At 39.0% G+C, this 25,535-nt stretch overlaps 1 protein-coding gene across 1 annotated transcript in view; it reads right to left on the reverse strand.

Moving 5' to 3' along the window:
- Nucleotides 1-25,535, reverse strand: part of LOC133634271 (voltage-dependent T-type calcium channel subunit alpha-1I-like) — a 334,793-nt gene that overhangs the window by 597 nt on the left and 308,661 nt on the right. Inside the window, exons 34-37 of the mRNA XM_062027399.1 lie at nucleotides 21,881-22,015; nucleotides 13,173-13,362; nucleotides 11,260-11,444; nucleotides 1-6,985 (exon numbers count right to left, since the gene is read on the reverse strand). The exon at nucleotides 1-6,985 is cut by the window's left edge and continues 597 nt beyond it. Of these exons, the coding sequence (XP_061883383.1) occupies nucleotides 6,443-6,985; nucleotides 11,260-11,444; nucleotides 13,173-13,362; nucleotides 21,881-22,015 (1,053 nt within the window). The 3' untranslated portion in view covers nucleotides 1-6,442. The remainder of the gene's footprint in view (nucleotides 6,986-11,259; nucleotides 11,445-13,172; nucleotides 13,363-21,880; nucleotides 22,016-25,535) is intronic.

Here is a 25,535-nt window from a genome sequence, read left to right on the forward strand (position 1 = left end):
TCCGGACCCGGTAGGGATGGGAAGTGCGCACAAAACCCAAGATGGTTGGAGTTAGCAGAGTTAGCGTTGTAGATTTTTAACACAAAAATGGTGTGTGTCAGAATAATTGTATCTAAGTTAACACAAAACTTTTGTGTTTCAATGAGTTCCCGGCGAGTAGACAAAAGCTGTCTTTGCTCTTACCAAGCAGAAGGCTTGTAAAACTCCACTGTGTAGGGTGGGAAGCGACATGAAGGTGTTGGTTTCTTTGATGTATTGTAATCCACAGGAATATTTTGTCCTGACCCGAGATCTACAAAGCGTAGAGGAAGCAGGGCCTGATTCCCCTCCAAGCACCTTTTCTTTGAACTGTTTTACGACCAAAGGCAGCGGCTGTTTATGACCCCCTTCCTTTAGAAACAGATGTTGCCATGTAATCAGGGAAAGTCCAAATAAAAGAGGAGGCCTACAATCTTTCATCAGAGCGTGGTGGGAGACTGTACAAGAGTACAGCCCAGACGTTTCTCCTCAATTGAGCTAAATTGAATTCTGTCTCTGTTTAATTCCTTGCTTCTTTGTCTTTTTTAATAAATGTCATCAGTGTTTGAACCTGACAGTGTGAGAACACAAAAAAAATAAGCAAAGACGGCCGTCGAGGGGGTTGAAACGCGCGAGCCGGCGATCTTAAGTTAGCAAGCTAATGGTAGCATGCTAAGGTTAGCATGAATAACAGTTAGCATGTGTCACGTACCAAGTTATATGACTCTGAGGCATACGGCTGAAAGATTGGCTGGAAAAGTTAGTAAGCTAATGGTAGCATCCGAACATTAGTATGCTAACAGTTAGCATGTGTCATGTACGAAGGTATATGACTGAGGCGTACGGCTGAAAAATTGGCTAGAAACGATGTCGAGCTAATGGTAGCATGCTAACAGTTAGAATGCGTCACGTACCAAGTCATATGACTCAGAGGCATACGGCAGAAAAATGGGCTAGAAACGTTAGCAAGCTAATGGTGGCATGCTATGTTTAGTATAAATAACAGTTAGCATGTGTCACGTACCAGGTTATATAACTGAGGCATATGGCTGAAAAATTGGCTAGAAAAGTTAACAAGCTAATGGTAGCGTGCTAACAGTTAGAATGTGTCACGTACCAAGTTATCTAACTGAGGCATATGGCTGAAAAATTGGCCAGAAAAGATAGTCGGCTAATGGTAGCATCCTAGCATTAGTATGCTAACAGTTAGCATGTGTCATGTACGAAGGTATATGACTGAGGCGTACGGCTGAAGAATTGGCTAGAAACGATGTCGAGCTAATGGTAGCATGCTAACAGTTAGAATGCGTCACGTACCAAGTCATATGACTCTGAGGCATACGGCTGAAAAATGGGCTAGAAACGTTAGCAAGCTAATGGTGGCATGCTAAGGTTAGCATGAATAACAGTTAGCATGTGTCACGTACCAAGTTATATGACTCTGAGGCATACGGCTGAGAGATTGGCTGGAAAAGTTAGTAAGCTAATGGTAGCATCCGAACATTAGTATGCTAACAGTTAGCATCTGTCATGTACAAAAGGTATATGACTGAGGCGTATAGCTGAAAAATTGGCTAAAAACTTTAGCAAGCTAATGGTGGCATGCTATGTTTAGTATAAATAACAGTTAGCATGTGTCACGTACCAGGTTATATAACTGAGGCATATGGCTGAAAAATTGGCCAGAAAAGTTAACAAGCTAATGGTAGCGTGCTAACAGTTAGAATGTGTCACGTACCAAGTTATCTAACTGAGGCATATGGCTGAAAAATTGGCCAGAAAAGATAGTCGGCTAATGGTAGCATCCTAGCATTAGTATGCTAACAGTTAGCATGTGTCATGTACGAAGGTATATGACTGAGGCGTACGGCTGAAAAATTGTCTAGAAACGATGTCGAGCTAATGGTAGCATGCTAGCAGTTAGAATGCGTCACGTACCAAGTCATATGACTCTGAGGCATACGGCTGAAAAATGGGCTAGAAACGTTAGCAAGCTAATGGTGGCATGCTATGGTTAGCATGAATAACAGTTAGTATGTGTCACGTACGACGTTATATGAGTCTGAGGCATACGGCTGAAAGATTGGCTAGAAAAGTTAGTAAGCTGATGGTAGCATCCGAACATTAGTATGCTAACAGTTAGCATGTGTCATGTACAAAGGCATATGACTGAGGCATAGGGCTGAAAAATTGTCTAGAAACATTAGCAAGCTAATGGTGGCACGCTATGGTTAGTATAAGTAACAGTTAGCATGTGTCACGTACCAAGTTATATAAGTGAGGCATATGGCTGAAAAATTGGCCAGAAAAGTTAACAAGCTAATGGTAGCGTGCTAACAGTTAGAATGTGTCACATACCAAGTCATGTGACGCTGAGGCATACGGCTGAAAAATGGGCTAGAAAAGTTAGCAAGCTAATGGTGGCATGTTAAGGTTAGCATGAATAACAGTTAGCATGTGTCACGTACCAAGTTATATGACTCTGAGGCATACGGCTGAAAGATTGGCAAGAAAAGTTAGTAGGCTAATGTAGCATCCTAGCATTAGTATGCTAAAAGTTAGCATGTGCCATGTACGAAGGTATATGACTCTGAAGCATACGGCTGAAAAATGGTTAGAAAAGTTACAGAGCTAATGGTAGCATGTTAACAGCTAGAATGCGTCACGTACCAAGTCATATGACTGAGGCATACGGCTGAAAAATGGGCTAGAAAAGTTAGCAAGCTAATGGTAGCATGTTAAAGTTCGTATGCATAACAGTTGGCATGTGTCACATACCATGTTATATGACTCTGAGGCATACGGCTAAAAAAATGGTTAGAAAAGTTATCGAGCTAATGGTGGCATGCTAACAGTTAGCATGAGTCACGTACCAAGGTATATGACTCTGAGGCACACGGCTGAAAAATGGGCTAGAAAAGTTAGCAAGCTAATGGTAGAAAACTAATGGTAGCATGCTAACAGTTAGCATGTGTCACGTACCAAGTTATATGACTCTGTGGTGCACACGGGTGAAAACTTGGCTAAAAAAGTTAGCAAGCTAATGTTAGAATGCTACTGTTAATATGCTAACAGCATAGTTATATGACTCTGAGGTGTAATGTTGAAAAATTGGCCAAAAATAATTAGCATGATAAAATGATAATGCTAACATGCCAACAGTTAACATGTGTCAAGTACCAAGTTATATGACTCCGAGGTCAACGGCTGTAAAGTTGGATAAAAAAAGTTAGCATGATAGTATGCTAACATGAGCATGCTAACAGTTAGCATGTGTCACATACCAAGTTTTACATTTCCTGGAAAATCTGGAACTCCAGGTAATCTGTAAATTTTGAGAAGATAAAAAAAAAAAAGGTTGCTACGGTAAGCCGGCCGAGCCGAACGTTTCGATACTTCAACGGTTCGGATCGGATGAAAACGGGTGTAGAAGAAAAGATCGGAGTATTTGGCCCAGGTCTGCAACTCGGTACATTTTAGCCCTTTCTTGGATACGTGGGCGCCACCAAGGAGCCCACGTGATCGGCAGCAGCCATGATCCACGCAGTCGGGACTTTAGACTGGCCCCTGAGACCGGTTTCCACCAAGCAGAACAGTTTGGTCCGTCACTGTTTACATTAGCAAGATGATTAACCTGGGCCACTTCCGGGCACCATTCTGGGACCACACCTTTAACATTTTAACCGATTTCAGGTACCGAGGAATTGATACCGGTACTCAACAGTACCAATTTCCGGTACTTTGTGTTAATTTTTTATTTTTTTACGTGACATTAATATAATATATGTCTTGTTTTCTTCCACATCTGAATATGATTTGCAAGTATTATATCGTAGACCGCATGCAGTTGCAATTCCAATATATTAGATGGCGCTAGTGTGTATAGACTACACAACAAATTACTATTCACAATTTACAAGTTGTAGTTTTCATTACCAAATTTGGAGGTGTTGAAATCGTCATGTAAAATCGCTAATGCTAATCCGTAGCATGTGAATGGGATATCCAAATTAGCATCGAGCTATCGCTTTTTGAAAAGGTGGAGCCTTGCTTTTTGAACACTTTCTCCTAGGCAACTTTCTATTCTGCGACAAAAGTACCGAATTATGGCACCCGTTTGATTTTTAAATTTTTCGGTACCCGGTCATACCAACGGAATTCATTCAGTACCCATCAAGAGTTCCAATTGAGAGGCTGCACCCTATGTGGGACCCAATCTAGATGGTCTAAGGGCAACACCTCTCCAAAAAACCGTGTTAAAAAGGCCAGTTTAGTGTCACCGCTCCTTTGCTAGGTAGCTACATGTTAGCATTCAAAAGCCGCATTGGTTGGTTGAATTTTAAAACATTTTTTCAACAGGGACAGACGTGTTGTTTTAACGTTCTTTAAATGCAGTTCTGCAACAAAAGTACCAGAATATGGCACTGCTTGATTTTACATGATCTACGTTCCCATCCTCACCTATGGTCATGAGCTTTGGGTTATGTCCTGGGCATGACGTTAAAGTGTATCCGGCAGTGGAGGCTCCTCTATGGGGTCTTGGGGCACTAGGAGGTTAACCCCTTTACTACTGTTACCCCAGGTGGCCCTTGGCAAAGGCCTAGTACCTGACTGCCCCCAAGCCAGGGATACGGTGAAGACCTCAACGGCGGAGCAGGCGGACGACGGTAGATTTTAAGAACTACCACAACGGCTGCGATGGCGGAAGAAGGCTGCGGCAGAAAAGGGTCCCCAGTCGTCTTGGACTCCATTGACCCGATTCTGTCAAGGATCGTGTGGTGACTGTCTGTGCACCAGTCTCCCCACGTCAAACTAAGTCACGCACAGGCATCCTCCATAAAGGAATACACCCCTACCAGGAGGATCGTCATACTCGTTCGAGTGACCGCCGATGATGATGATGACCGAAAGGACAAGATCACGGGTACAAGCGGCCAAAATGAGTTTTCTTCCACCGGGTGGCGGGGCTCTCCCTTAGAGATAGGGTGAGAAGCTCTGGAACTCAGAGTAAAGCCGCTGCTGCTCCACATCGAGAGGAGCCAGATGAGGTGGTTCGGGCATCTGGTAAGGATGCCACCCGAATGCCTCCCTAGGGAGGTGTTTGGGGCACGTCCGACCGGCGGGAGGCCAAGGGGAAGACCCAAGACACGTTGGGAAGACCATGTCTGCCGGCTGACCTGGGAACGCCTCGGGATCCCCCGGGAGGAGCTGGACGAAGTGGCTGGGGAGAGGGAAGTCTGGGCTTCTCTGCTTAGGCTGCTGCGTACCCGAACTCGGATAAGCGGAGTAAAATGGATGGATGAATGGATGATTTTACATGAATGGCCAGTCGGTACCTATAAAAAGTACCTAATTTGGTACCCATACCTAGTTCCAATTAAGGGCCTGCACCCTATGGGGGACTCAATCCAGATGGTCTAAGGGGGGCGACACCTTTCCGAAAAACCTTGTTACATAGGACGGTCCAGTGTCCCCCACTCTTTAGCTAGGTAGCTAGCTTCATGTTAGCATTCAATAGCTGCATTGGTGGGATTTACCAATGGGGACAGACGTGTTGTTTCAACGTTTTTAAAATGCATTTCCTTACTTTTGAGCACTGTTTTCCCCGCTTTTTGCCTATTTGCCCACCGAGTGGTTGAGTCGATGCAGAGTCTGCAACAAAAGTACCGGAATACGGTACTGTTGAATTTTACACTAATTGGTACTCAGTAGTACCAATGGAATTTGGTCGGTACCTATAGAAAGTACCAAATTCGGTACCCATTCCTAGTTCCAACTGAGGGGCTACACCAAAAGGGGTACTCAATCTCGATGGTTTAATGGGGGTGACACCTTTCCGAAAAGCTTTGTTGCATACGCCAGCTCAGTGTCCCCACTCCTTAGCATTCGGAAGCTGCATTGGTGGGTTGAATTTGAAGGTGTTTTCCAACAACGCTTTTTAAATGTAGTCCCTTACTTTTGACTCCATAGTAGGTACTTTCAAAATAATCCAGACTGGACCGCTTGATGGAAACGTCTTTAGAGAACATTTGAGTCTACTTCTAGAAAATAGCTCACCTTTGAAACATCCTGTCTCTTGTCCAATGCTACTTTTTAGCCATCTAGAAGGATATAAAAACAGGTAGAGTTCTGCTTCTTCTTCCGCAGAAAGTGTGCCATGTGACCAACACTGACCATGGGGTTTTTTTTGCAGGCGCCCCGGTTCTGAGTCCCGAATCCTCTCCCCGTTTTTCAAGCAGCTTCCAGGAAGCCTCATGAACCACTACAATTACCATCATTCCAGAGTCAGTGAACTGACAACCGAGCCCTAGCAGCCGGAACCCGGGAGGGGAGTGACGGAACAGACGGTTCAAAGACGAGTTGGGTGGGTCACAGAACAAGTCGGAAGAGTCCCTCTCTAGTCAGGATTTCCAAAAGAAGAGTTTCATCTGTTCTTTCGGGAGTTTGTGCCTCTATCCCGGTTGCCGTTTTCCCCGCTGAAGTCTGTGACGTCGCCGTCTCCCGCCCTACCCGCCGTCCAGTACCCGTGAGCATCGTCCTCAGAGAGCTGGCATCCATCTTTGCTCCCCTTAGGTTGGTCCAGCGAGCCTGTGCTGTCACATTTCTTCACCAGCGGGGGCGCCAAAGAGGCCGGCGTGAGCAGCGAGTTCAGCGAGAGGCTGTTCAGAGCCTCAGAGGCGCAGTCAGACGGGTCCATGGAGTCCTTGGGGGTAGAGGTGCCGCCGCCGGAGCTGCTCTGGCTCCTCCGGTGGCCCCGAGTGGCCTGGAAGCGAACCGGGGACACCCGTTTCTTCCCAGTCGGGCGCCCCAGCTGCTGGCTTGCACTGACATTTGAAGGGGGGCTGGAGAGTCGACAGGGGAGATCCAGTTCCCGAGGCGGCGAGACGCTTAGAACTCCCTCCGGCGCCGTCTGCAGGCTGTCTTCTGAACCGTCCGCGGCCGAGGACGGGTCGCTGTGGGATGTGTACTGCGGAAAGAGAGGGACCAGCTGTCTTCACAAGAACCCAGACCTCTACCATGGCATCAACTGTTCACAATGTCACTTAATTTTTCCACCTGCTAGATGTGGTAAGTCACTGCCCCACTGGGCCCTGTTGCAGTGGTTCTTAACTGTTTTCTGTCAGGCCCCCTCCTAGGGGTAAGTATTTTTCATAACCCCGCAAAGGGAATGTTTATTTTCGAAAAATTCGCTGCTTCAAAAATTAAGACTGAAGCGATCGATCCTGTCTCAGAATCAGCCAATGAGGTGTCAAGTTTGAGTCTTGCTTGTAATTTTTCAGCAGGGAATATTTTTACACTGAATTTTTACACACTGAATTTTTTTACACTGATTTTTTTTACACTGTTTATTTTACACTGTATTCAATACACTGATTTTTTACACAGAATTTTGACACACTAAATTTTTTACCACTGAATATGTTTCACACTGTATTTTAATACACAGATTTTTTGCACTGAATTTTTACCTACCAGATTTTTTTACACTGAATTTTTACACACACATTTTTTTTTACACTGAATTTTTTTTTACACTGAATTTTTTTTACAATTAATTTTTATACAGTGAATTTTGACATACATTTTTTTACTCTTAATTTTTTTAACTGTATTTTTATACACTGATTTTGTTACACTTCATTTTGACACAGTGAATTTTTTTACACTGTTTTTTTACACTGTTCTTTTACACTGTATTCAATACACTGATTTTTTTACACAGAATGTTTACCTACTGAATTTTTCTACACTGTATTTTTACACAGATTTTTTTTACACTGAATTTTTATACAGGGAATTTTGACACAATTTTTTTTACACAGGATTTTTTAACTATATTTTTGTACACTGATATTGTTACACTGAATTTTGACAGTGAATTTTTTTACACTGTTTTTTTTTACACTGTATTCAATACACTGATTTTTTTCATTGAATTTTGACCTACATTATTTTTTTTTAACACTGAATTTTTACACACTGATTTTTTTTTACACTGAATTTTTATACATTGAATTTTGACACAAACATTTGTTTTACAGTGAATTTTTTTAACTGAAACTATGAATTTTTTTTACACTGAATTTTTATACAGTGAATTTTTTTACACAGAATCTTTTTAACTATTTTTTTAGACATAATTTTTTTAACAGTATTTTTATACACTGATTATTTTTGCAATGAATTTTTACACTGTGATTTTTTTTACACGGAATTTTTATAAAATGTATTTTTATAAACTGTATTTTTATAAATAGATTTTTTTTTACACTGAATTTTGACACACTGAATTTTGACACAGTGAATTTTTTTCACACTGATTTTTTTTTTACACTATTTTTTACACTGAATTTTTACACAGTGAATTTCTTTTACAGTTAGTGTTGATACACTGTTTTTTTTTTTTTTACACTAAATTATCATACAATGACATTTTAAAACACTGAATTTTTTTCAAGGAAATTGCCAGCATAATTTTCTGTAAAAAAATCAGTGACATAAATTGAGTGTCAAAAAAACCTTCCATAATAAAGACAACAAATTAACCTTCATAGTTAGCAACATAAATGAGCTTAAAAATATATGGGCGGATTTTAAAGGAACTTTCAGGAAATGTCACAAATGGGATCAGGGACAAATGATGAGATTTTGGGCTCAACTTGGGTGGGTGTGTTTGCTGATGGCCCCGCCTCCACCCGCAGAGATAAAAGGGTTCACTTTGCTTCTTTCAGTCCGCTATGGATAAATCAAGAAGTTAAAATTTTTCTGAAGTTTGAGTTGAATAAAGTCATCTTTGTGCACCCTGGTACGAGGAGAAGGGCTTCAAACAGGAAGGCACGGGCGTTAAAAACATTCCAAAATAAAAGCCCGTGAGAGACGCAACAAGACTATAAGAATGCTCAGAGAGTCGGCCGACAGAGCTGAGTGGCGGCGATGCTAATTAGCCCGGCGCCACCGCACCAGGATCACTGAGCTCCACAAAGCCAACAGGTAGACTGGTCGTCATGGATACGCGGAGGAAAAAGGAGCCTCTTTGTTCTTGTTTGTCTCGTCTCGCTCAAAGGTTGTACACATTCATAACAACACTTCTGATCTTTTGTCCACTAACGCTCAACACCTGATTGCTTAAGACGCTACACCATTGTGCGCTTGAATGGCTAGATGACAACTGCTGCGCACGTTGCTAGCTGAAAACTGACACGCTAATTGTTACCTGACAACTGGTGCACTCGTCGCTAGCTGAAAACTGACATGCTAATTGTTACCTGACAACTGGTGTACTAATTGCGAGCAGACTACTGATGCACGTATCGCTAGCTGGCAACTCAAGCTATAATTTCTGGCAGGTAACTACTAACTAACTAATTGCTAGCACGTAACTACAGCGCTAATGATTAAATGGCATCTCGCGCCGCTAATCGCTAGATGGCAGCTAATATTGCTATTCACTAACCGGCAAACAACGCATTGATTCTCTAGCTGACGACTAGCACGATAATCGCTAGCTGGCAACTAGCGCACTCATTAACGGCAGGCAACTCTAGCACTAAATTGCTAGCATGCAACTAGAGCGCTAATCACTTAACTAGCATCCTGCCCTGTTAATCGCTAGCTGACAGATAGTAATGCTAATCGCCAGCTGGCAATCAACGCGTTAATAGTTAGCTGGCAACGAGCACGCTAATGGCTAGCTGGCAACTAGCGCCCTACCTGCTAGCAGGCATTTGGAGCACAAAATGCTAGCATGCAACTACAGCATTAATCGCCGGCTGGCCACCTGTGCCGCTAATTGCGTGCTGGCAACTAGAGCCCCGAAATGCTAACATGGATATAAAATGAGCTGCTCCTCATCCATCCAGTCATCCATACAATCATCCATTCAGTCATCCATTCAGTCATCTATCCAGTCATCCATCCAGTCATCCATCCAGTCATTCATCCAGTCATCCATCCAGTCATCCATCCAGTCATCCATACAGTCATCCATCTAGTCATCCTTACAGTCATCCATACAGTCATTCCTCCAGTCATCCATCCAGTCATCCATAGTCATCCATCCAGTCATCCATCCAGTCATCTATACAGTCATCCATCCAGCCATCCATAGTCATCCAGCCAGTCATCTATACAGTCATTCATCCAGTCATCCATAGTCATTCATAGTCATCCATACAGTCATCCATCCAGTCATCCAACCAGTCATCCATATTCATCCATCCAGTCATCCATCCAGTCATCTATACAGTCATCCATAGTCATCCATCCAGTCATCCATCCAGTCATCCATAGTCATCCATCCAGTCATCCATCCAGTCATCTATACAGTCATCCATCCAGTCATCCATAGTCATCCATACAGTTATCTATACAGTCATCCATACAGTCATCTATCCAGTCATCCATAGTCATCCATCCATTCATCCATAGTCATCCATCCAGTCATCTATACAGTCATCCATCCAGTCATCCATAGTCATCCATAGTCATCCATAGTCATCCATCCAGTCATCCATCCAGTCATCCATACAGTCATCCATCCAGTCATCCTAACAGTCATCCATACAGTCATCTATACAGTCATCTATACAGTAATTTATACAGTCATCCATCCAGTCATCCATCCAGTCATCCATCCAGTCATCCATAGTCATCCATCCAGTCATCTATACAGTCATCCATACAGTCATCCATCCAGTCATCCATCCAGTCATCTATCCAGTCATCCATACAGTCATCCATCCAGTCATCCATCCAGTCATCTATCCAGTCATCCATCCAGTCATCCATACAGTCATCCATCTAGTCATCCATACAGTCATCTATAGTCATCCATCCAGTCATCCATCCAGTCATCTATAGTCATCCATCCAGTCATCCATCCAGTCATCTATACAGTCATCTATACAGTCATCCATACAGTCCTCCATCCAGTCATCCATGCAGTCATCTATCCAGTCATCTATCCAGTCATCCATCCAGTCATCCATCCAGTCATCCATACAGTCATCCATACAGTCATCCATCCAGTCATCCATCCAGTCATCTATCCAGTCATCCATACAGTCATCCATACAGTCATCCATCCAGTCATCCATCCAGTCATCCATCCAGTCATCCATACAGTCATCCATACAGTCATCCATACAGTCATCCATACAGTCATCCATACAGTCATCCATACAGTCATCCATCCATCCGTGCACGCGCACACTACTCCATCCACTCGTCCGGCCTGAATACCCGTGAGTGCGGCGGCCCTCTGTTGGCTCCGGGCGAGCGCAGGGAGGCCCAGGAGGACAGCTGATCCGGCCTGGACGGCGATCTCTCCCCCGGGCTCTCGGGGGCGCCCGGGTGGAAGAAGTCGGCTGGCAGGTGAAAGAGCGGCGACGGCCAGCGAGCTCCTCGGCTGCGGCTTACGCGCTCATCTGTAAAACACAACCACCGCTAGTTGGACTGCTGTTGAACAATTTGGAGCCAACTTTTTTTTGCATGAAGCAAAAAAAAAACATGCTCGGCTGTAGGCTACCAGCAGCTACACAACAGCTAAGCACACAATAGCACTGGAGCAAGTAATGACCATTCAAGAATGTTGCAGTGCACTTTGTCAACAACAAGTAAGAAATAATTATCATTGCGTAGGGTTGGAATTGTGGGTTAAATCACCAAAAAATGATTCCCGGGCGCGGCCACCGCTGCTGCTCACTGCTCCCCTCACCTCCCAGGGGGTGATCAAGGCTGATAGGTCAAATACAGAGAATAATTTTGCCACACCTAGTGTGTGTGTGACAATCATGGGTACTTTAACTTTAACTTTAACACTTACACGTACAAAGTACCCAGTAACAAACGTGTCCGCATCATTCGACATTATGGAACAGAGGTTTCAATACCCAGTCCCAGCCCAGGGATTCAATCCGACTCCAATTCCGATTCAGGACCGATTTTTTAATTCAACAGGATTCTCGATTGAAAGAGATTTTTGCAGGGTATTGTTTGGAATTTTAATTATAATAAAACGTTTTCAAAACGGGTTACGGATTAGGAAAGCTTTGTAAAAATGTACAAAAATAAATAAATAAAAAGTTTAATTATTTTTTTTATAATTGATTACTATAAAAAATAAAAAAATAAAATGTTTGTAAAAAATGTTTTAATTAATTTTTGAAAATTATTCATTGATTTAGAATAAGAATGAATAAAAAAAAAATATATATACAAATACATATACATTATATATATATATATATATATATATATATAAAAATGTATACATATACACAGTAATATATACATACATATACACAGAAATATATACATATATATAAATATATATATATAAATATTTATACATATACACAGAAATATATACATATATATAAATATATATATATATATACATATAAATATTTATACATATACACAGAAATATATACACACACATATATATATATATTTTTTTTTTTTACACACACACACACACACACACACACACACACACACACACACACACACACACACACACACACACACACACACACACACACACACACACACAGTTTTTATTAACAACAACACATTGGTTAACAACATTTCGTCTTGGTACGCCTAATTTTTCATATAATTTGGTCATCAATAAGAATTTTTGCAGAGAAAATAATCCCATGTATTATATATCCAGTACGTGGAATACATGGTATATTTTTTCCAATAGTGAAGTGAACTGAATTATTTTTATATAGCGCTTTTCTCTAGTGGCTCAAAGCGCTTTACATAGTGAAACCCAATATGTAAGTTACATTTAAACCAGTGTGGGTGGCACTGGGAGCAGGTGGGTAAAGTGTCTTGCTCAAGGACACAACGGCAGTGACTAGGATGGCGGAAGCGGGAATCGAACCTGGAACCCTCAAGTTGCTGGCACGGCCACTCTACCAACCGAGCTATTTCTTTTGGTTCCGTAGATTTTGCTGTAAACATATTTTCTGTCAAATGTTGTGGTTCTTTCACCAAATGACTGTAAATTGGAATGCGGCACCACTGTTATTTTTACTGGTAAAATCTAGAGTTTGGATATGAATGAAGACTGTTGTGCCTTGGAGGAGGTCTGACCTCTCCTGAGTTGTGTGGTTTTTTTCAGGTCACATGTGGCCTGGTACCTCTGCAAGGCGCCGGGCTTTGCCCTTCCACTGAGGGAGGACACAAGCGAGGATGGACGCCCACCTCGGACAGCTCCCGGACCGCCTCCTCCTCCTCCTCCTCGTCCTCGTCGCCCCCGGGATGACGGCGCCCGCTGTAGCGCCCCACGGTGGCCGACTCCCCCGAACTCTGGGAGTCGCTGCTGCCCCTCTGAGGAGAAAGGAGATGACGATGAAGAGGAGGGAAAAGTGGGCGGGGTCGACGCCAAGCGAGGACACGTTCTATCCTCGGTTTAAAGCGTATCGCCCCCCCCCCCCCCTACTCTCGTCGCCATGGCAACGCGGTAAAGTTTCTATCTGGGAAAAGGCTGCTCCATCCATCCGCGTCGCTCCGCCTGATTAAATGTGGGACCTCTGAAGACAAAAAAGATGACAATCTGATCAAGATGAGGATGTGCCAGGTGGAACCCCGGGCAGATAATAAATCAATTATGTGCACACGTTCCTGTCTCCTCTAATCATGCCTGTAAATATTCATCATGAAGATTAACAGCTGGGATCATTGAGTGGATGCAAGGTTAATACTACGCATTACTATGCATTGTCCTGTTCGTATGAACTAATAACACTGAATTATGTTTAGTGGAAGTCAAAGGGTGTGTTAATTAATCATGTGCAAAGCAGCACACGTCATTGGATCACGTTTTATGACTAATAGTTGACGTTTGATTTGCACGTTATGATCACTTTCAGTGAAACAGCGACAATAAACAAACGTGTGGCCTGACTCAGATAGTCTGTAGAATTCCGAGGACAAAAATGAATTTGTTCCATTTTGGAACGAGGCTGTAACTAGAGATGTCTGATAATGGCTTTTTTGCCGATATCCGATATTCCGATATTGTCCAACTCTTAATTACCGATTCTGATATCGACCGATACCGATATATACAGTCGTGGAATTAACACATTATTATGCCTCATTTTGTTGTGATGCCCCGCTGGATGCATTAAACAATGTAACAAGGTTTTCCAAAATAAATCAACTCAAGTTATGGAAAAAAATGCCAACATGGCATTTATTATTGAAGTCACAAAGTGCATTATTTTTTTTTAACATGCCTCAAAACAGCAGCTTGGAATTTGGGACATGCTCTCCCTGAGAGAGCATGAGGAGGTTGAGGTGGGGGGGTGAGGTAAGGGGTAGCGGGGGGTGTATATTGTAGCGTCCCGGAAGAGTTAGTGCTGCAAGGGGGCCCATTCATTTTCACTAGGATGATATTCCTGGTAATTACGGGTAATCAGGGAATTTTTCAGAACCAGGAAACATGCTGGCTTGAATGTTCAGGGTGAGTGGAGAGTGTGGATGGTGGAACGGTCCTAATCGGATGAGAAATGTGGGATATGCAGTCGATTGTATATTTCCCATTCATTGTCAATGGGGAGAAAATTGGGAAACGGGGAATTTCAGTAAAGGGAAAACATGTTTTGTGTTCAACACATGTGAAGAGTAGTGTGGGTGGATGGCTGAAAGGTCAGAATCGGGTAAAAAATGTTGAAAATGAAATGTCCACTCAATTTTCTAAGAATTTGGGAATTTTGGGAAACACAGGAATTTTTGAAAGTATTGGTAATACAACAAATTTCCTTGATGATATGAATGGGTTGGTGTTGCAATTTTTCGAAACGGTTAAAAAATGTTGACGTAGTAACAGATAGAATTGTATTTGGTATTTCGTAATTCTTGGAAATTAAGAAAAAACATTAAATTTATACGAAAAAAAACCCAACAACTTATCTTGTCCCCATTCAGAAGAAGGATTTGAAGGTGGAATGGTCAAAAACGGTTGAAAAATGTGGACTGTGAAAATTTTTCAGGGAGATGTAAAATAGGGCTTTGGAAAACCTGGAATTTTTGGAATTTTTTGAACTTGGGAAAATGGTAGTTAGATTGTCGAAGGTGAGTGGAGTGTGGATGGTGGAACGGTCCTAATCGGATGAGAAATGTGGGATATGCAGTAGATTGTATATTTCCCATTCATTGTCAATGGGGAGAAAATTGCAGGAAATCCCGGGAAAACAGGGAATTTTTGTAAAGGGAAAACATGTTTTGTGTTCGACACATGTGAAGAGTAGTGTGGGTGGATGGTTGAAAGGTCGGAATCGGGTAAAAAATTGTCGCAAAATTTTGGGCATTGTATAACTATGAAAATGTCCACTCATTTGAATGGGAAATTCCTAAGAATTTCGGGAAAAACAGGAATTTTTGAAAATATTGGTAAAACAACAATTTTCCTTGATGATATGAATGGGTTGGTGTTGGAATTTTTCGAAACGGTTGAAAAATTTTGACGTAGTAACAGTTTGAATTTTATTTGGTATTTTGGAATTCCTGGAATTTAGGAAAAAAAATGAATCTTTTACAAAAAAAATATAAAATCTTTCGTTGTCCCAATTCAGAAGAAGGTTTTGAAGGTGGAATGGTCAAAAACGGTTGAAAAATGTGGACTGTGAAAACTTTCCAGGAAGAGGTAAAATAGGGCTTTGAACTTTTTTGAACTTGGGAAAATGGTAGTTAGATTGTCGAAGGTGAGTGGAGTGTGGATGGTGGAACGGTCCTAATCGGATGAGAAATGTGGGATATGCAGTAGATTGTATATTTCCCATTCATTGTCAATGGAGAGAAAATTGCCGGAAATTCCGGGAAAACGGGGAATTTCGGTAAAGGGAAAACATGTTTTGTGTTCAACACATGTGAAGAGTAGTGTGGGTGGATGGCTGAAAGGTCGGAATCGGGTAAAAAATGTTGAAAATGAAATGTCCACTCAATTTTCTAGGAATTTGGGAATTTTGGGAAACACAAGAATTTTTGAAAATATTTGTAATACAACAATTTTCCTTGATGATATGAATGGGTTGGTGTTGGAATTTTTCGAAACGGTTGAAAAATGTTGACGTAGTAACAGTTTGAATTTTATTTGGTATTTCGGAATTCCTGGAAATTAGGAAAAAAAATTACATTTTTACAAAAAAAACCCAACAACTTATGTTGTCCCCATAGAAGAAGGATTTGAAGGTGGAATGGTCAAAAACGGTTGAAAAATGTGGACTGTGAAAATTTTTCAGGAAGATGTAAAATAGGGCTTTGGAAAACCCGGAATTTTTGGAATTTTTTTAAACTCGGGAAAATGGTAGTTAGATTGTCGAAGGTGAGTGGAGTGTGGATGGTGGAACGGTCCTAATCGGATGAGAAATGTGGGATATGCAGTAGATTGTACATTTCCCATTCATTGTCAATGGGGAGAAAATTGCCAGAAATTCTGGGAAAACAAGGAATTTTGGTAAAGGGAAAACATGTTTTGTGTTCGACACATGTGAAGAGTAGTGTGGGTGGATGGTTGAAAGGTCGGAATCGGGTAAAAAATTGTCGCAAAATTTTGGGCATTGTATAACTATGAAAATGTCCACTCATTTGAATGGGAAATTCCTAAGAATTTCGGGAAAAACAGGAATTTTTGAAAGTATTGGTAAAACAACAATTTTCCTTGATGATATGAATGGGTTGGTGTTGGAATTTTTCGAAATGGTTGCAAAATTTTGACGTAGTAACAGTTTGAATTTTATTTGGTATTTTGGAATTCCTGGAATTTAGGGAAAAAAATGAATCTTTTACAAAAAAAATGTAAAATCTTTCGTTGTCCCAATTCAGAAGAAGGTTTTGAAGGTGGAATGGTCAAAAACGGTTGAAAAATGTGGACTGTGAAAACTTTCCAGGAAGAGGTAAAATAGGGCTTTGAACTTTTTTGAACTTGGGAAAATGGTAGTTAGATTGTCGAAGGTGAGTGTAATTTTCTAGGAATTTGGGAATTTCGGGAAACACAGGAATTTTTGAAAATATTTGTAATACAACAATTTTCCTTGATGATATGAATGGGTTGGTGTTGGAATTTTTCGAAACGGTTAAAAAATGTTGACGTAGTAACAGTTTGAATTTTATTTGGTATTTCGGAATTCCTGGAAATTAAGAAAAAACATTACATTTTTACGAAAAAAAACCCAACAACTTATCTTGTCCCCATTCAGAAGAAGGATTTGAAGGTGGAATGGTCAAAAACGGTTGAAAAATGTGGACTGGGAAAATTTTTCAGGGAGATGTAAAATAGGGCTTTGGAAAACCCGGAATTTTTGGAATTTTTTGAACTTGGGAAAATGGTAGTTAGATTGTCGAAGGTGAGTGGAGTGTGGATGGTGGAACGGTCCTAATCGGATGAGAAATGTGGGATATGCAGTAGATTGTATATTTCCCATTCATTGTCAATGGGGAGAAAATTGCCGGAAATTCCGGGAAAACAGGGAATTTTTGTAAAGGGAAAACATGTTTTGTGTTCGACACATGTGAAGAGTAGTGTGGGTGGATGGCTGAAAGGTCGGAATTGGGTAAAAAATGTGGCAACATTTTGGGCATTGTATAACTATGAAAATGTCCACTCATTTGAATGGGAATTTTCTAGGAATTTGGGAATTTCTGGAAACACAGGAATTTTTGAAAATATTTGTAATACAACAATTTTCCTTGATGATATGAATGGGTTGGTGTTGGAATTTTCGAAACGGTTAAAAAATGTTGACGTAGTAACAGATAGAATTTTATTTGGTATTTCGGAATTCCTGGAAATTAAGAAAAAACATTACATTTTTACGAAAAAAAACCCAACAACTTATCTTGTCCCCATTCAGAAGAAGGATTTGAAGGTGGAATGGTCAAAAACGGTTGAAAAATGTGGACTGTGAAAATTTTTCAGGGAGATGTAAAATAGGGCTTTGGAAAACCCGGAATTTTTTGAATTTTTTGAACTTGGGAAAATGGTAGTTAGATTGTCGAAGGTGAGTGGAGTGTGGATGGTGGAACGGTCCTAATCGGATGAGAAATGTGGGATATGCAGTAGATTGTATATTTCCCATTCATTGTCAATGGGGAGAAAATTGCCGGAAATTCCGGGAAAACGGGGAATTTCGGTAAAGGGAAAACATGTTTTGTGTTCAACACATGTGAAGAGTAGTGTGGGTGGATGGTTGAAAGGTCGGAATCGGGTAAAAAATGTTGAAAATGAAATGTCCACTCAATTTTCTAGGAATTTGGGAATTTTGGGAAACACAGGAATTTTTGAAAATATTTGTAATACAACAATTTTCCTTGATGATATGAATGGGTTGGTGTTGGAATTTTTCGAAACGGTTAAAAAATGTTGACTTAGTAACAGATAGAATTTTATTTGGTATTTCGGAATTCCTGGAAATTAAGAAAAAACATTAAATTTTTACGAAAAAAAACCCAACAACTTATCTTGTCCCCATTCAGAAGAAGGATTTGAAGGTGGAATGGTCAAAAACGGTTGAAAAATGTGGACTGTGAAAATTTTTCAGGAAGAGGTAAAATAGGGCTATGGAAAACCTGGAATTTTGGGAATTTTTTTTAACTCGGGAAAATGGTAATTATATTATCCAAGGTGAGTGGAGTGTGGATGGTGGAACGGTCCTAATCGGATGAGAAATGTGGGATATGCAGTCGATTGTATATTTCCCATTCATTGTCAATGGGGAGAAAATTGCCGGAAATTCCGGGAAAACGGGGAATTTCGGTAAAGGGAAAACATGTTTTGTGTTCAACACATGTGAAGAGTAGTGTGGGTGGATGGCTGAAAGGTCGGAATCGGGTAAAAAATGTTGAAAATGAAATGTCCACTCAATTTTCTAGGAATTTGGGAATTTTGGGAAACACAGGAATTTTTGAAAATATAGGTAATACAACAATTTTCCTTGATGATATGAATGGGTTGGTGTTGCAATTTTTTGAAACGGCTGAAAAATGTTGACTTAGTAACAGTTTGAATTTTATTTGGTATTTCGGAATTCCTGGAAATTAGGAAAAAAAATTAAATTTTTACAAAAAAACCCCCAACAACTTATGTTGTCCCCATAAAAGAAGGATTTGAAGGTGGAATGGTCAAAAACGGTTGAAAAATGTGGACTGTGAAAATTTTTCAGGAAGATGTAAAATAGGGCTTTGGAAAACCCGGAATTTTTGGAATTTTTTTAAACTCGGGAAAATGGTAGTTAGATTGTCGAAGGTGAGTGGAGTGTGGATGGTGGAACGGTCATAATCGGATTACAAATGAGGGATATGCAGTAGATTGTATATTTCCCATTCATTGTCAATGGGGAGAAAATTGCCGGAAATTCCGGGAAAACAGGGAATTTTTGTAAAGGGAAAACATGTTTTGTGTTCGACACATGTGAAGAGTAGTGTGGGTGGATGGTTGAAAGGTCGGAATCGGGTAAAAAATTGTCGCTAAATTTTGGGCATTGTAGAACTATGAAAATGTCCACTCATTTGAATGGGAAATTCCTAAGAATTTCGGGAAAAACAGGAATTTTTGAAAGTATTGGTAAAACAACAATTTTCCTCGATGATATGAATGGGTTGGTGTTGGAATTTTTCGAAACGGTTGAAAAATTTTGACGTAGTAACAGTTTGAATTTTATTTGGTATTTTGGAATTCCTGGAATTTAGGGAAAAAAATGAATCTTTTACAAAAAAAATATAAAATCTTTCGTTGTCCCAATTCAGAAGAAAGTTTTGAAGGTGGAATGGTCAAAAACGGTTGAAAAATGTGGACTGTGAAAACTTTCCAGGAAGAGGTCAAATAGGGCTTTGAACTTGGGAAAATGGTAGTTAGATTGTCGAAGGTGAGTGGAGTGTGGATGGTGGAACGGTCCTAATCGGATGAGAAATGTGGGATATGCAGTAGATTGTACATTTCCCATTCATTGTCAATGGGGAGAAAATTGCCGGAAATTCCTGGAAAACGGGGAATTTTGGTAAAGGGAAAACATGTTTTGTGTTCGACACATGTGAAGAGTAGTGTGGGTGGATGGCTGAAAGGTCGGAATTGGGTAAAAAATGTGGCAACATTTTGGGCATTGTATAACTATGAAAATGTCCACTCATTTGAATGGGAATTTTCTAGGAATTTGGGAATTTCGGGAAACACAGGAATTTTTGAAAATATTTGTAATACAACAATTTTCCTTGATGATATGAATGGGTTGGTGTTGGAATTTTTCGAAACGGTTAAAAAATGTTGACGTAGTAACAGATAGAATTTTATTTGGTATTTCGGAATTCCTGGAAATTAAGAAAAAACATTACATTTTTACGAAAAAAAACCCAACAACTTATCTTGTCCCCATTCAGAAGAAGGATTTGAAGGTGGAATGGTCAAAAACGGTTGAAAAATGTGGACTGTGAAAATTTTTCAGGGAGATGTAAAATAGGGCTTTGGAAAACCCGGAATTTCTGGCAATTTTCTGCCCATTGGACAATGGAAGTAGGTGAAGAGTGGAGTGACGAATCTACTGCATATCCCACATTTCTCATCATGAGAAATGTGGGATATGCAGTAGATTGTATATTTCCCATTCATTGTCAATGGGGAGAAAATTGCCAGAAATTCCGGGAAAACAGGGAATTTTTGTAAAGGGAAAACATGTTTTGTGTTCGACACATGTGAAGAGTAGTGTGGGTGGATGGTTGAAAGGTCGGAATCGGGTAAAAAATTGTTGCAAAATTTTGGGCACTGTATAACTATTAAAATGTCCACTCATTTGAATGGGACATTCCTAAGAATTTCGGGAAAAACAGGAATTTTTGAAAGTATTGGTAATACAACAATTTTCCTTGATGATATGAATGGGTTGGTGTTGGAATTTTTCGAAACGGCTGAAAAATTTTGACGTAGTAACAGTTTGAATTTTATTTGGTATTTTGGAATTCCTGGAATTTAGGAAAAAAAATGAATCTTTTACAAAAAAAAAATAAAATCTTTCGTTGTCCCAATTCAGAAGAAGGTTTTGAAGGTGGAATGGTCAAAAACGGTTGAAAAATGTGGACTGTGAAAACTTTCCAGGAAGAGGTAAAATAGGGCTTTGAACTTGGGAAAATGGTAGTTAGATTGTCGAAGGTGAGTGGAGTGTGGATGGTGGAACGGTGATAATCGGATGAGAAATTTGGGATATGCAGTAGATTGTACATTTCCCATTCATTGTCAATGGGGAGAAAATTGCCGGAAATTCCTGGAAAACGGGGAATTTTGGTAAAGGGAAAACATGTTTTGTGTTTGACACATGTGAAGAGTAGTGTGGGTGGATGGCTGAAAGGTCGGAATCGGGTAAAAATTTTGGGCATTGTAGAACTATGAAAATGTCCACTCATTTGAATGGGAATTTTCCAGGAATTCGGGAAACCAGGAATTTTTGAAAGTATTGGTAATACAACAATTTTCCTCGATGATATGAATGGGTTGGTGTTGCAATTTTTCGAAACGGTTGAAAAATGTTGACGTGGTAACAGTTTGAATTTTATTTGGTAGTTCGGAATTCCTGGAATTTAGGAAAAAACTGAATTTTTTACGAAAAAAATATAAAATCGTCTGTTGTCCCAATTCAGAAGAAGGTTTTAAAGGTGGAATGGTCAAAAACGGTTGAAAAATGTGGACTGTGAAAACTTTCCAGGAGGAGCTTTGGAAAACCAGAAATTGTGGGAATTCCTGGAATTTGTTTTTAACTTGGGAAAATGGTAGTTAGATTGTCCAAGGTGGTCCGGCATGACATTACACTTTTGTTCTTGCTATAAAGTGTGTGTGTGTGTGTGTGTGTGTGTGTGCGCACACCTGACTTCCTCCGACCAGCAGCTGATAGCTCCCATGTTCGTCCAGGCTGAGGTCATCAGGCAGCGCCGTAGATGACGAGCGGTCCGACAGCTGCTCCGAAATCAGCGACGTCTGCTCGACCTCCGCCAGCCGGATCTAACCCGGAGACCCGACACCGTCAGATCAGACCAGCGGCTCTCAAAACTGGGGCAATCGTAGTACGTGGGCCCCATCTAGTGGTACGCCAAAGAATCACTTAAAAATATATATTTATGTTCCTTTGTATGAACTGCAGTTTTACTGTGAAAAGCACAGTCTGACATGACTCAGTGTGAAAGCATCCCTTCTCCCTTCTCCTTGCTCATTTCGCCAGTTAACAGTGCACCATTGTCTAAACCACACATATTCATTTTATTTGGCCCTCGAAAGCCTGGAAATAATATGTATCAATAAAGTACTGTAACTTTTCTTACTAAATGTATTCTTTCTTTCTATTCTGGGAGAAAATAAATATATGTACTCCATGTAATCGCAAAATTACGTTCACTTAAATATTGTCTAATTATGCAAAAAATGTATGATCAAACATTCAAACCATTTTTTAAATAGAAATAAATACTAATAATAATGATTTTAAAGCAAGTTATCCATCAAATTGTGTAATGTAAAAGTAGCAATATCATGCTAAAATTGTGAAATTTATTGTGGTTTTACTACATTTTTCTCTAAATGTAAAAAAACGGTACTTTTTTTACTGTAATAAAGTGTGGTGCCATTTTGGCATTTACAGTAATACACCGAAAAATCTACAGTTGTTGATTTGTGGTAAAAAAAAAAACTAAAAAAAAACTGGCAGCTCAGGTGCCAAAATTTTACTGTAAAATTGCAATTTTTTTTATTTACAGTAAAAAAAAAGAAGTACATTTTACAGTAAAATTCTGGCAACTGAGCTGCCTTTTTTATTTATTTTTTTTACCATAAAAACAGCAGTACTCCTTTTCCATTTACAGTAATATACACTAAATTTTGAGGTGAAATTATTGCAACTTACTATCATTTTTTTTAACACATGTGTCAATCTCAAGGCCCGGGGGCCAGATGTGGCCCGCCACTTCATTTTATTTGGCCCTCGAAAGCCTGGAAATAATATGTATCAATAAAGTACTGTAACTTTTCTTACTAAATGTATTCTTTCTTTCTATTTTGGGAGAAAATAAATATATGTACTCCATGTAATCGCAAAATTATGTTCACTTAAATATTGTCTAATTATGCAAAAAATGTATGATCAGACATTCAAACCATTTTTTAAATAGAAATAAATACTAATAATAATGATTTTAAAGCAAGTTATCCATCAAATTGTGTAATGTAAAAGTAGCAATATCATGCTAAAATTGTGAAATTTATTGTGTTTTACTGCATTTTTCTCTAAATGTAAAAAAACAGTACTTTTTTACTGTAATAAAGTGTGGTGCCATTTTGGCATTTACAGTAATACACCGAAAAATCTACAGTTGTTGATTTGTGGTAAAAAAAAAAAAACTAAAAAAAATTGGCAGCTCAGGTGCCAAAATTTTACTGTAAAATTGCATTTTTTTTATTTACAGTAAAAAAAAAAAAGAGTACATTTTACAGTAAAATTCTGGCAACTGAGCTGCCTTTTTTTTTTTTTTTTTTACCATAAAAACAGCAGTACTTCTTTTCCATTTACAGTAATATACACTAAATTTTGAGGTGAAATTATTGCAACTTACCATCATTTTTTTAACACATGTGTCAAACTCAAGGCCCTGGGGCCAGATGTGGCCCGCCACTTCATTTTATTTGGCCCTTGAAAGCCTGGAAATAATATGTATCAATAAAGTACTGTAACTTTTCTCACTAAATGTATTCTTTCTTTCTATTTTGGGGAGAAAATAAATATATGTACTCCATGTAATTGCAAAATTATGTTCACTTAAATATTGTTTAATTATGCGAAAATGTAAGATCAAACATTCAAACCATTTTTTAAATAGAAATAAATACTAATAATAATGATTTTAAAGCAAGTTATCCATCAAATTGTGCAATTTAAAAGTAGCAATAGATTTCATGGTAAAATTATGACATTTCTCGTGGTTTTTACTGCATTTTTCTCTAAATGAAAAAAAACCTGTACTTTTTTTTACTGTAATAAAGTGTGGTGCCGTTTTGGCATTTATAGTAATACACCGAAAAATCTACAGTTGTTGAATTGTGGTAAAAAAAAAAAAAAAGGCAGCTCAGGTGCCAAAATTTTACTGTAAAATTGCATTTTTTTTACTTACAGTAAAAAAAAAAGAAGTACATTTTACAGTAAAATTCTGGCAACTGAGCTGCCTTTTTTTTTTTTACCATAAAAACAGCAGTACTGTTTTTCCATTTACAGTAATATACACTAGATTTTGAGCTGAAATTATTGCAACTTACCATAATTTTTTTAACACCTGTGTCAAACTCAAGGCCCGGGGGCCAGATGTGGCCCGCCACTTCATTTAATCTGGCCCTCGAAAGCCTGGAAATAATATGTATCAATAAAGTACTGTAACTTTTCTCACTAAATGTATTCTTTCTTTCTATTTTGGGGAGAAAATAAATATATGTACTCCATGTAATTGCAAAATTACGTTCACTTAAATATTGTTTAATTATGCAAAAAATGTATGATCAAACATTCAAACCATTTTTTAAAATAGAAATAAATACTAATAATAATGATTTTAAAGCAAGTTATCCATTAAATTGTGCAATGTAAAAGTAGCAATAGATTTCATGCTAAAATTATGAATTTTATCGTGGTTCTTTCTGCATTTTTCTCTAAATGAAAAAAAAAACAGTACTTTTTTTTACTGTAATAAAGTGTGGTGTCGTTTTGGCTTTTACAGTAATACACCGAAAAATCTACAGTTGTTGATTTGTGGTAAAAAAAAAAAAAAAAACTAAAAAAAATTGGCAGCTCAGGTGCCAAAATTTTACTGTAAAATTGCATTTTTTTTATTTACAGTAAAAAAAAAAAAAAGTACATTTTACAGTAAAATTCTGGCAACTGAGCTGCCTTTTTTTTTTTTTTTTTTTTTTTTTACCATAAAAACAGCAGTACTCCTTTTCCATTTACAGTAATATACACTAAATTTTGAGGTGAAATTATTGCAACTTACCATCATTTTTTTAACACCTGTGTCAAACTCAAGGCCCGGGGGCCAGATGTGGCCCGCCACTTCATTTTATTTGGCCCTCGAAAGCCTGGCAATAATATGTATCAATAAAGTACTGTAACTTTTCTCACTAAATGTATTCTTTCTTTCTATTTTGGGAGAAAAATAAATATATGTACTCCATGTAATCGCAAAATTACGTTCACTTAAATATTGTCTAATTATGCAAAAAATGTATGATCAAACATTCAAACCATTTTTTAAATAGAAATAAATACTAATAATAATGATTTTAAAGCAAGTTATCCATCAAATTGTGCAATTTAAAAGTAGCAATAGATTTCATGGTAAAATTATGAAATTTATTGGGGTTTTTACTGCATTTTTCTCTAAATGAAAAAAAAAACAGTACTTTTTTTTACTGTAATAAAGTGTGGTGCCGTTTTGGCATTTACAGTAATACACCGAAAAATCTACAGTTGTTGATTTGTGGTACA

Source organism: Entelurus aequoreus, linkage group LG18, assembly GCF_033978785.1.
Source record: "Entelurus aequoreus isolate RoL-2023_Sb linkage group LG18, RoL_Eaeq_v1.1, whole genome shotgun sequence".
NCBI lineage: Eukaryota > Metazoa > Chordata > Actinopteri > Syngnathiformes > Syngnathidae > Entelurus > Entelurus aequoreus.